This window comes from Ziziphus jujuba, chromosome 4 (genome assembly GCF_031755915.1).
Source record: "Ziziphus jujuba cultivar Dongzao chromosome 4, ASM3175591v1".
Lineage (NCBI taxonomy): Eukaryota > Viridiplantae > Streptophyta > Magnoliopsida > Rosales > Rhamnaceae > Ziziphus > Ziziphus jujuba.
In genome coordinates this window covers 24,529,662-24,542,554 of record NC_083382.1, presented here as the reverse complement: position 1 = coordinate 24,542,554, position 12,893 = coordinate 24,529,662, and the positions used below count along the sequence as shown (strand labels likewise).

Genomic DNA, 12,893 nt, shown 5'->3' with positions numbered 1-12,893 from the left:
TGTTTAGTATCATTTGGTATTTATAACTAATAACTTGTTTTGTTTAGTATCATTTTTTGTACAAATAATTAATAATAATAATAATCACAAATCAATATTTATTGCTTTTGTAAAGATCTTGCATGAGATCGAAGACAAAATCATATCCATTAGAAAGAGGACCAAAAAATTTGATGATTTCTTTTTCACAAAGTGCCTGACCAAAAACCAAACACCCTTTTATCAACACGTGTCCAATGTACTATTTACTTTTTCTTATTGTTTGGTAATAATAATTGTACTATACTTTGTTTGTTTCTTACAGATGAAAAATATTGCCAAATGTTTCTAACAAAACATTGCCAAATGTTGGATTTTTATGGCGTTTGTACAGTTTGGTCAGATAATTCACTTTCTCACTCTTCGATGTCGGAAAATATCTTATGTGACATGAATATAGTTGTATTATTTTCAATTATATAGACAAATCAGTTTTAAAAGTAAAATAGTTTTAATTTTAAAATTTTTAATTTAACAAAACTATGATATATATATATATATATATATTATGATATATATTAATATACACATTAAACTCACTTTTTAATAATTTAAATTTTTAAAATTAATAATAATTTAATATGATATTATCAAAGTTGGATAATTATATTTATATTACAAATATATGTATTATCATCATTACAGTTTTAATAACTTTTTGATATTTCAACAATATTCTTGAACAAAATATTCTAAATAACTTTTATGTATTAAATAAGATATTTTGGATACATTACAATTAAATGACAGAGCCCTTTTACAATTAAACCTACATTCATTTCTTTTGGAATTTAGAAAAAAAACATAAACTCTAAGGATGGGGCAATCCACATGAAGTCTTGAGGATTAGACAGAGATAAACATCCCAGCTAGTACCTTCAATGGAGTCGGAAAGCTACTAATCAGGCTGGCTGTTAACGCTTTTAACAAAATACTCTGTTGCTTTAGACATTTCTTTTACTTGTAATATTCTCTCTATTGGTTTGTAACCCTTGAATTGGCCGAGAGTCCATTTGGCTTGATATAAGCATGTTTCACCCAAAAAAAAAAAAAAAAAAAAGGCAGAGTAAATGAGGACAAAAATGGTTAAATATTTTGGGAAAAAAAAAATTTTGTACTCCGTTATAATTTTGTAATAACTTGAAATAATGTGACAGTCTGATTGATGAATAAAAAGAGTGTTATTGTTGCTTTTTAAAAACAATCTTATTGAATCTTGTATGTGTTTTTATGCAAATATATACATATATATATATATATATACTACTTTCTTATTTTAATGGAAGATTACATATCTGACTTTTTTTTTTTTTTTTTAAATGTCTGTGAGTGAGAAACAAAAGAAGAGGAATGAGAAGATGAAGAAGAGAGTGATTGTGGCGTGGGCATGGCGTTGAATGCTTAGATTCTTCTATTTAGAATCTTAATCCTCAAATACAAATTCTGAAAAAAATTGAAAATTAACGATTCTTTGTCTTATTGTCTTATTTCATCAAAGAATTAAGGAAAATTATGAATTATAGTGTATGTAGGTTTAATTATAAATCATTAAATGTGAAATGGATAAAAATTATTGATGTAACTATAAAATCAAATTTTAAAATAGATGTATATATATATATATTGTAATGCAACTGTCAAATTTTGTAACGTATATAAAAACCTCCTATCAACTTATACTATTATTATTTTTTTTAAATTAATATTTATAAAGATCAAAATAACCTACAAAGTTGAAAAAAAATATATTAAACACTAACTAGATAAATTGTAACTCAAAGAAATCATAAAAAAAATAAACTGCAAATTAATTGTATAGTTGATTTTTTCCATAATAATTAAAAATGATACTGAGACAAAGTGGCATACTTGGGTGCGAATGTCGTGCGTTCGAGTCACTGTAAAGACAAGAACAAAGAAATGACACTACATTGGATGATTTTCCTTAGGCAGGCATATAATAATAAGAAGAGAGCCTATGGGAAGAAGGATGAGAACGCCCACGTATTAGCAAAACCAACATAAGAAGCTAAATATCTGTCGTTATGATTATGAGTATGACCCACCAAACTTCTTTATTAATTGCTCGGATAATGGGATTTTGATTCCTTTTGCAATCAGGAACTTCCAGCACATCGGTGAAGAACAATCAGTCCAAAACATTTGTGATCCTTTCTTTTTGGGAAGCGAGAAAAGTAAAGTAATTTATACATATATAATAATAATAAGATATATATACGTAGTTTTAATCCTCTCTAGGTTTGTTATTAACAATTTAGTATAAGAAAATTAGTCTAATAGATTGACTTAATACCACCTGTTAACATCAAAGTGGCTAGGACAAGATGCCAACTTTTTAGGACTCGAATCAACGTTGAAAGCGTGTTTATTGGAAGCCCAAAGAAAAAAAAAACACAAAAAGTTACGATTTTGATGGTAGATTTAATTTAATGAGTCATGGTGTTCTCTGACTGTCGTCGCGGAAATATTAATGATGGGACATATAGATAGACTTTGGGATTATATACAAGCAAATTTGGTTTTCTGCTTTATATATATATATATATATATATATTATATGAAATTACACTGTTATTACAAGATCAAAATATGATGCAAATACATATTCACTAATTTATAAGAATGATACCCTCCAAAAAATATAAAAAAATAAAAAGAGTTGTCAATAATAAAGGTTTGGTGTCATTATTGTTAATGAAAAATGACTTGGTGGTATTTTAAGGAATAGTACACTACTGAAATGAGACTTTCTTTTTTTTTTTTTCTCTTTTTTTTGGGGTGAAATACTGAAATGAGACTAGTAAATTCAGGAATCTGAAAACAGAATAAAAGACAAGGAGATTCAATCATCTTCCAAAATGAAATGCAGCTATGTTGAAAGGACAATTATCTCATTCACAAGCATATTTGGAATTAGCTATGTGATTGGATTATCCGCTATTGTAATAATCGTTGATCAGCAAGAAGAATCTACAACTTTTGGCTAAATGTATAATCTTAAGCATTCCAACACACAAATCCTTGGGAGTAGATCCAAATCTGATCCAAGACAAACTACTATAAGGAAGAATGATAAAACTGTTTTTAAAACGCAAACCAGATTTTATAGCACTCCCTTTGATAACATATATGATTTTGTTTTCTGTGACAAAAAGAAAAACATTTATCAAAATGAGCTTTATTTTATAAACAATTTAAAAAAGTTTTTAATCTAGTATTTCTGGTTTTTTTTTTTTTTCCTTCTATTTTATAGCTAGTTTTTTTAAAGCTTATAACTAGAAGAGAAATCTATATATTATATAAAATATAACCAATTGCACATTGTCAGAGTAAAATTTTCAAAGAAAACCCGAGAACCGAAACCCAAAAACCAAAAACATGAACATTATCGAAAGAGCACTAATAGCCATTGGCTTCACTCAATTTACGCAAAGAAATCAATTTCATTGGGAAAAAACAAAACAAAGACAAATAGCAATAAAAACAAGGACGCATAAGATTTTAGGTACAAAAAGACAAAGAATGGAAGTTTGCAAGCAGGGCATGCACTTATATAACCTTAGGCATGTAAAGAATACATGGTCAGTGTTAAACAGAAAAGAAGACCTGTAAAACATGTTAAAAGGGGAAAGAGATAAAAAGAAGCTATGCATTTCAAATGAGAAAAGCACATCATATTTTCCAAGACATTTTGTTCCAATTGAAATACATGGAAAAGATCTATCTACACTTGAGAAACTCTACATTTTCAATTAGGATAAGAAATACTACATACATAATTGTATAAATACAAAATGGTCTACAACTAGGAAAGATGATTTCCTAAGCTCTCTGGCTCACCCTTTCTAGAGGAAACCAAAAAAAAAAAAAAAAAAAAAAAGGAAAAGAAAAACCTGTAATTGCTATATTCAATCTGTCTTACTCCTTGTATTAAGTGAAGGAGCAATTACATTAGCGTATATGATTTTGCTTTTGATAGTCTAGTTACATTGTGGAGAATCAGAAACCAACCGTTGGGAGAACAAATCTTCTTCAAGGTGGAGAATTTGGCTGCCCATCGGAGCTTTGGCTAGCTTGTTTATTATCACTATTTTTCCTCTTAAGTATCTTCTTAATCTCTTCTTCTTTTCTATCCACAAAATCCATCAAGTCCTTGAAACTGGTTGATCGAATCGACCTTCGACTGGTCCTCTCAGGTTCAATCTCCTCAATATCCCCATTCCCATTCTCTGGGATAAATTTACGGTATTGACAGAAGATTCTGCAGAAGAACACAGTAAGAGCAATGAAACATGCAATGCCACAGATAAGGAACAGACCCCAGAAGCTATTAAAAGAGAGCCGATTATCATCAGAAACATCACTGATTTGCATCGAGCATCCATTTTGTGTGAGCCACTTATTATGGATCTTTTGGAGATCACCATTCTCAGAGAGTTGAAGAATGGCAGTTGATAAGTCCACTGCAAGAGGAGAGTCCCTTTGGAATGCCTGACACATGGAAATGTAAATATAAGAACAATATTTGGCAATGTTATTCATGTCTTATAAATTCTTATTAATTCCTATCTAAAGGATATTCTTGCAAATTTATATTATTCATTTTGCATAATTAAATTGTCAAAATAATAATAACTTATGGACATAGATCGAAGATTAAGATGCAACTGACCCACTGATTTCATGATGACTTAGGAACTTATGAACACTGGACAAAAAAAGGAGTAAAATTTCTGAGATGAAAGGTACATTTAGATACTGGAAAGATTATTTGATAGGAAGTCTTTGTTTTGAAAGGTCTCTAAAGGTACAATGAAAACAAATACCATCTATAACCCCAAAAAAAAAAATATATATATATATATATATATATATTCTTAATACCACAATGTGTTATGTAAAAGCAATTTGAACCAAGGCCACTTGAGAGGAAAAAACTATCTGTCAACTAGCAGCTCTAAGAGTGAGAAATCCACAACATTGAAAGTAGAATTTCTTCCATATCTAGTTCAGCAATCAGCAACATTACATGATAATATAGTTAGATAGAGCTTGACATTTGTTACCCATTTTTTTCATTTTTTTTTTTTTCTTGTGTTACTTAAATAAACATGATCTAATAATATAGTCTATGGTAAGTAATAAATTTAGGGCAATTCAAGATCAACCTCTCAATAGTATATAACAATCTAATATAAGATATGAAATACGTTGTGTCATGCTAATATCATCTAGAATTTATCAAGGGTGAAAATATATTATTGCTGGAAATCTTAGCAAAAAAAAACCGTGGAGTACGCAGGCCAGCAGTTGATGCGGCAATAACTTGTTTAGGTTAGTGAATACTTACAAATCCCCATCCGCTTTTTGTAAATTCCTGGCCCACAGTCCTGAATTCACATTTGCTGTTGGACATGAAGAGCTCAATGTAAGGAAGCTCATCAACAACTGCAGCTACCCCTCCATTTTTGGGTCCACGCAAAAGGGCATCAAGATAAGCTTCCATGTTTCTTAACTTGACAAGTCTAGATTCTGCTATGTTTAGCTCATCAATTAGATATCTCCATGCAAATGACCCATCTTGAACTCCTATACGATCGGTAGTTGTTATGAGGCTGTCAATCCCTTCAATTCGTGATGTCAGTTGCTGAACTGTGAGGATTGATGTTAAACTAGCTGTGTAGCTTGAATTTATAATTAGCACTACAAATAGCCAAATAATCAGCACCAAACGTCCAAGGGTGCTCACAGTGTTCTCTCCTGTGACAAAAGTCCAAGCATCAAAGAAAGTTAGAGAAGTGATATTACAATAAAAATATGTTCATGGGATTAATAAAGATTAATGAAATACGTACTGTGTGAGAAAAACATTGTTGAGAAACTAAACCTGCAAGGAACAGGAAAATTTCATTAAAAAAGGTACCCTTCCATTTATGACACAAACAACAGTTGCACTAACGGCTGGAATTGTGTCTGAGCAGGAAAAGTCATCTTAATACATTTTAAAGTTACTTTAACTAGAAGTACTCGAAATTGAGATCTTACTTCAAAAACAGTCAATCAAATAATTCAAATAGTGAACCAATTTCTCCAACACTACAAGAGACAAATGATACACTCTCCTTCAACTGTTTGCAATAGTATATAAGTTGGATTTCACACGTCACCAAGTGATTCATCAATCATCCAGGCAACAGCTAGGTCCCTCACATGGGGCTTCTAACATAATTTACAGAAAGACATCTTCTAGCTCATGAAATGAAGGCTTTAAAAATCCATTCAGTAAATAGAAGCTATAATGAGGTAATACATACCAAAAAATTGTAATGAGTTGTTGGCTTGGTGGACCACGGAACTCATGATTGATCCGGTGCTCAAGAATCCAAACAACAGCTCCCACGGAAAGGAAGAAAGCACAAGTGACAGCCCACATTTGCCAAGTAAAGGGTTTGAGGAATGCCCATGCACTAGATTTTTCCTTTTTGACAGGAGCAACTACAACCAGTCCTGATTCCATGTAAGGCTGTGTAAAATCCACAATCTTTGTCCTATTTGTGGTAATTGTAACATCTCCCACAGCTGCATCATATTGCTGGAAAGGAAGAGAGCACATCAAGATACTTACCATGATTCAAACACCACAGCAGGACTCTAGAACTCTCAAACTAGCCACATCAAAGCAGGTATTTTTAATCCTTTTTAGACCAATCAGGTAACAAACTTCACTTAATGACAAGACTTTTCATGTATACAAGTTAAGAGCCATACAGCAGGTATTTAAATCCTATTTAGACCAATCATAGTCATGGATAAGTAGGATCGTAACAAAGTTAAAAGTTATATCTAGGAAGCTGCATACTCACATTTTCAGCAACTTGATATACAAGGTCACTATACTCGGGATTCCTCTTGCCATTTCCAAATAACATATATGTCCGTGGTACAGGATAAGGCAACAAGTTAATGGCAGCTTCAAAGACATCAATAGAGTACCCTTTGACCCCTGGAGGGCCCTTATCTTTAGCAACAAACTCTTTGTAACTTACTCGGTTAGGCACAGCAATTCTTAGAGGCTTTCCATTGTTGGGAAATACCCATCCACGAGGTGTCGTTGTAGTTTCACCTGGCCATATAATGCTGTAAAGGCGCTGACTACTGGTCGAAGTATTAGGAGGCTTTGTATAAAGGATCTCCGGAGCAACAACAGAGAGATGTGAATAATTTGACCAATAACCAACCCTGCGGGATCCACTTCCACCGATATTAAGAATATCATATGCTGGATGAATTAGATTTTTGTCCACATCAAATTGAAACCTACCACTCAGACCTGTCATGTTCATTTTAAGAATTGTTTGTAGATATTGTTGGCCTCCATCAAATATACGTAATGATGTTAAGCGCAGTGTGCTGTTACTTGTATCTTGCAACTTTGGGTCATTACTAAAAGATATATTTCCACCTTCATTGAAGAAAACATCAAGAGCGCGGGCTGCTAACCAAACAGAATCATAAGCATAAAGAGCAAAAGAATTGAGTTTCACACTCCCTTTCTGATTTGGATTGTTTATCCTAGACATAAAATTCTTTTTGGCATCGGTATCTGGGGTGTGATGACGAAAAGCGACAACCCCTTGTAAGAGATTCATAGTCTGAGTGTTAGGTTCTATTGAATCAAGAACAGAAGGAAGCCAATCTGTTGCAATCCAAACATAGCCACCACCCATCATTCCAAGGGACTTGGCAACAGAAAAAATTTCCAACCCAGTGTCAGGATTAACATGTACAACATATACCCGAGATTCCATGAGGTTTACTCCAACTAGCAATTCATTGATTGCACTTTTGGGGGCTCCAGGAGAGAAGGCAGCCTTATAAGTGATCTTGGCGCGCTTCTTTGACAAGGCATCACCCAATACAGAAATCCCATTTCTGCCATAGTCATCATCAACAAAGATGGCAATTACTTCTTTCCATTCATGATAATCAACGAAATCAGCAATGGCATGCATCTGAAAATAGTCACTCTGAGTAGTGCGAACAAAATAGGGATACTGCAGTGAAGAAAGAGTGGCGTCTGTTGCTCCGAATGAAAGAAGTGGGACATGGAGTTCATTAACAACATGGGAAATGACATGAGCTATTCCAGAGGATTGTGGACCAATTGCGGCAACCACATCACTTTCCACCAGCTGCAAAGCTACATTAAGAATGATATCATTAATTTTTAACAGAGGCAGATATAAACATAATTCAGTGTCTTTTCATCTAAGACTCAACTTATAAAGGTTAGACACAGATTTAGACAAAAAAAAACTCAGGCTGGGACGTCAAACCAAGGTCCTGCTTTCATAGGTGTCCTTTTTCCTAAATAAAGCTCAAATTCTTTCAAAAGTAGCCTTTTTAAGTGTTAAAAATAAATATATTTTGCATCGGCTTGAAATACACAGTTAGATTAACTTTCTATTAGCTTAAGCTTGTGGGATTTATGATTACTTAACATTAAAGAAAAGAAAAACAAAATAAAAACAAGAGAGATTATTTTAGAATGTTTCAGACACTTCTACCAGGCAAAGAAATCAATGGAAAAGTAAAGTACATCGACTTAGCATTCAAACTACAGCATTCGAGCAGGAAAATCATAAAACCAAACCAATCTGTCAGCTCAAAAACCCAAAAAAAAAAAAAAAAAGATAGAAAGAAAGAAAGAAAAACAAATCGAACAGCAAAATAAAGAAGATTCCTGCTCAAAAATTCTTGCTGTTTGTACAATATAAATATAATACTGAGAGAGAACCACTGGACTGCCTTTTCTTTCAACAAGGACTTTCATGGCACGATAAAGAATTGTATTCTCAAAGATTGAGCAGTTCAGCATTGTGAATGCTGTAAACGTACATACTAGACCTTTGAGCCAAACAAAGAAAAAAGGCGAGAAATACAATTCATATAAAAAATAAAAATAAAAAAAGAGAAAAACGTTCTCTGCCATAAGTAGCAGAAGAATAGACTTTGAATGTTACTATCCACTGGATATTTTCAAAAGTTCAATGGAAGTTGAAACCATTATCCATAAACTGAATTTTGAAGTGCCAAATGCCTATGATACAGAAATTGAAGAATTTAACGTAAAATTTGCAACTAAATTAATAACTAAGACGCCCTTTTCATTTCAAGGCAGAATGATTCCTTTAAACCCACTTCTATCCACCAAATAAAGAAACAAATAAAAAGCTCAGCAAATAATAATAGATAGATGGTGAAAAAACAGATTCTGTATCTCCTTTAGAATTCAGTTTCAGGAATTACCTTCAACCGTTCCAAGAAATGCACTGCAATTCGTGTCATGGACAACAACATTCAATTTTGTCCCCTGAAGAACAGTAGGGTCAGAATTAACATCATCCACGGCAGCCAAAATTGCTGGTTTAGCCGACCTCCCAATAACCGAATTAGAAGTAAACAGAGCTCCAATATTCAAAGTTTTCGGCCTTGAAGAATGAACAGTGGCATTTAAAGTCCCACCAAACACTCCCAATGGAAACCATAAACAAAAAATCAATGAAACTAGCATTCCCCTCATGGATAGATGCCCAAGTCTTGTAATCCCAAACATCTTCATGTTTGAAAAACAGCTCTCACAATAACTTGTTGATTCTTCTTCTTCCTAGACCAGCTTACACAATCATAAGGTTGAAGATGACAAAAATCTGTCAGCAATGTGACGTTGATGATAAACAGCACACAAAAGATACTCATCAAGAGGGTAAGAAGAAAAATACATGATTTTCAGACAGTTTTTTTAATTTTTTGCCACCTTACTCAAAACCAGATTCTGAAATTCTCAGTATCCAACTTCGAGTTCATAGATTGACCTCGAACACTGAGACCCAGCAGCAAAAGAACAACAAAAAAGAAAAATTAGCCAAAAAAAAAAAAAAAAACAAACAGAAAGGATCAAAAATCCAGGCTACAGACAAACATGGATACTTGAAAACTGATACCCACATGGAAACCATTAGAACAACTTCCAAAATGGGTATCTTCAAAAACTTCTCCATTATTTTATTTTATTTTATTTTTTTAAATACCCATTAGTGTACTGCCATTTTTAAGGCAGGCCGCAAAACCGAACAAAAATAATAATAAACTATATAAACAACCGGGGAAAAAATATATATACATATATATGTGTACCAATTTTCAATTGTGTTGAAAACCCACATGTACTCATTAAAAAATGAAAAGAAAATGAACAAAAACAATATTAAAATAAAAGAGTGAGATTTTCAGAAAAATTTGTGGTAAGAGTAGCATGTCTAAGATTACCTGTGAAAGGCTAAGACTTGGATAAAGCTATAGCTCTCTAAATAAACAGTTTTGGAATGAGTGAAAAGAAGCATTCGATGAGTGATTCAACAATAACAAATAAGAGTTCCTTCACGTCGCCACCCAATAAAAAAGAACACCAAAGCTTTCATAACAGTCTTCCAAGCTCAAGGAAAGAATCATTCTCTCCCTTTCAATGGTTATGAATCAGACTTTCTTTTCAGTATCATACGCGATGCTTCACTGTCCCTACATAACAACATTAATACAAAATACAAATATATATCTATATAAATGTAATTTGGTGTGTACAATTAAGACAATGGCTGTGATCAATCCATGTCAGCCGTACAGATTTCCGAACCCCCATGTTGTTTTGGTTCTTTGCACTCTCATCGAGTGGCTCAAAATCAATCATCATTACGAGAATTTTTATTTTTTTATTATATATATATATATATATATATCCACCTTTTTTTCGTTTTTTTGGGTGAAAATTGCGGGTGATAAACATGTCATTTTGTGTTGTGGGTCCACTTCCTTCCGTTTACAGTTTGGTATGAAACACGTGGTTTTCGTCCTACTATCTGTGAAAAATGAATTGATCACTATGCCTATGAAATTTTACAAATTTTTTTTTTTTAAAGGAAAAATATTATTTACACCTCGTTGTCAATTATTTTATTAAATTTGCGGTTAAAAAATTATTATTTATTTTGATTTTTTAAGTCTGTCAAAATAAATTATTTTTACATTTTTATCAGTTAATTTTAATAATTGTATATCAAAATTATACTTTTATAAAGTTATTCTCGGTTATAAAGTATTGAGTTCTAATTTTTTTATATTTAACTATTAAAATTAATTTATAAAAATGAATAAATATTGATAACTTTTTATAAATAAAAAAATTAAAGACAAATTAATAATATTTTTTCAAAAGTATGAAGTTTAAATAAAATAATAATCAAATTAAAAAATATAAATGAAATTTGTCTTTTTTATTTATTCTCTATATTGGATTAATGGATTCTTAAAATTCACCGGAAATGTTGTTGCATATATATATATATATATATATATATATTGTATATAAGATATAACATTGAATTTGAATCAACTCCGTTGAATTAGTAATAAAGATTAGAAATAACCTATAATATTAGAAATATCTTTATAGATTAGTGATTAATTAATTTCCATCCTCTTAAAAATAACACAATTTATATAATTGATATATGTAGTTAATTCCTATATATATATATATATTTTTTGTTTTTTAAATTTAACATTATTATTATTATTATTATTTATTCAGTTTGGTAAATATAAGAACTTCATTTAATGATTTGTCTTTAACGCTAACAAAATACCAAGAAAATGATTCTGCAACACATGGCAAAAGACTTTTGGTGGCGAATTGTTTTTTTTTTTTTTCTTATTTAATTTTGCGTAGTTAATTTTTTTCAAAATTAATTAAGTCGAATATCTCAATTAACTATAGAAATTGAGGAAATAAATAAAAATAGTTTGAAATAGTTTTTAATTTGGTATTTATATTTTGTTTATTTTATTAACTACTACTTCTAAAAAATAATAATAAAAATAACTAGTAATTCAAAGAAGACGATAATGTCACAAACACAATAATTTAAGCACATTTTTTTTTTTTTTGGTGGTGATTGGATCTGTGTTTTTATGTTGTTTCAATTTATGGTTATTAATATATTAAACTAATATGATTTATAATATTAGGTTTAAATTCCCAGACCTCAAATATATTTTATCAACACAAAATGATAGAATAAACTTGTCATAAATTATATTGATTTTAAATTAATTAAATTGGGGACAAACATTTGGATTGAATTTCAATTTGGCTCTTTTATTTTAAAATTTTTGCACGAAATTGCATTTTTTATTTTTAAAATTTCATGATAGCGCATCACATCCCTATTTGGACAACTCGTATGAGGTTATAACGAACAGGCCGAAGAAAGAAAAAGACAATTCAAATAACGAATGCAATCTCCACTTTTTTTTTTTTTTTTTTTTTGGTGAATAATGCAATCTCCATTGGGGTTAGAAAATGAAGCTTCCAGAAAAACACTTTTTCCAAAAAATTTGTATAAAAAGTAGAAAATTCCACAAAATGAAAACTCAGTCAGAGACAGATAGTGGGTGACACGTGGCTCAACAATGGACCGATTGTTATTCCATAATATATTTTATGCACTATGGTCCATCATATATTATAATATATAATGGATTTTTTTATTTTTTTTTTGGGTATAATGAATTTTATTTTACTAAATGTAGTCGCTTAGATTATACCGAAAGTTAGCAATATTTATTGCTGAAAATTTTCAATTACATATAATTATTATATGTGAAAAAAAAAAATTTGTGAAGTTTGAAAAATTAGCGAGGCCCAATATAAATATGCCTGATATAATAGAATGATACTGTATATATAATCATTTATATAATATAAATAAAATAAA

The 12,893-nt window shown here is 30.9% G+C and overlaps 1 protein-coding gene across 9 annotated transcripts; it reads right to left on the bottom strand.

The window, feature by feature from the left end:
- Positions 1–3,766: 3,766 nt before the first annotated feature.
- LOC107417070 (glutamate receptor 3.4) lies at positions 3,767–10,658 on the bottom strand. Of its 9 annotated transcripts, none has more exons than XM_048471742.2 (8): positions 10,390–10,658; positions 9,843–9,943; positions 9,370–9,736; positions 6,924–8,260; positions 6,375–6,652; positions 5,916–5,947; positions 5,411–5,820; positions 3,767–4,551 (listed from the first exon to the last, which is right to left on the bottom strand). In XM_048471742.2, exons 3-8 carry the CDS (start codon positions 9,680–9,682, stop codon positions 4,093–4,095), a joined length of 2,829 nt encoding a protein of 942 aa, XP_048327699.2. In that variant the 5' UTR covers positions 9,683–9,736; positions 9,843–9,943; positions 10,390–10,658; the 3' UTR covers positions 3,767–4,092. The 9 variants fall into 9 exon arrangements, with proteins under 9 accessions (XP_048327699.2, XP_048327700.2, XP_048327702.2 ...); XM_048471743.2 differs by having other exon boundaries at positions 9,370–9,727; XM_048471745.2 differs by having other exon boundaries at positions 9,370–9,770; positions 9,878–9,943.
- Positions 10,659–12,893: the final 2,235 nt, after the last annotated feature.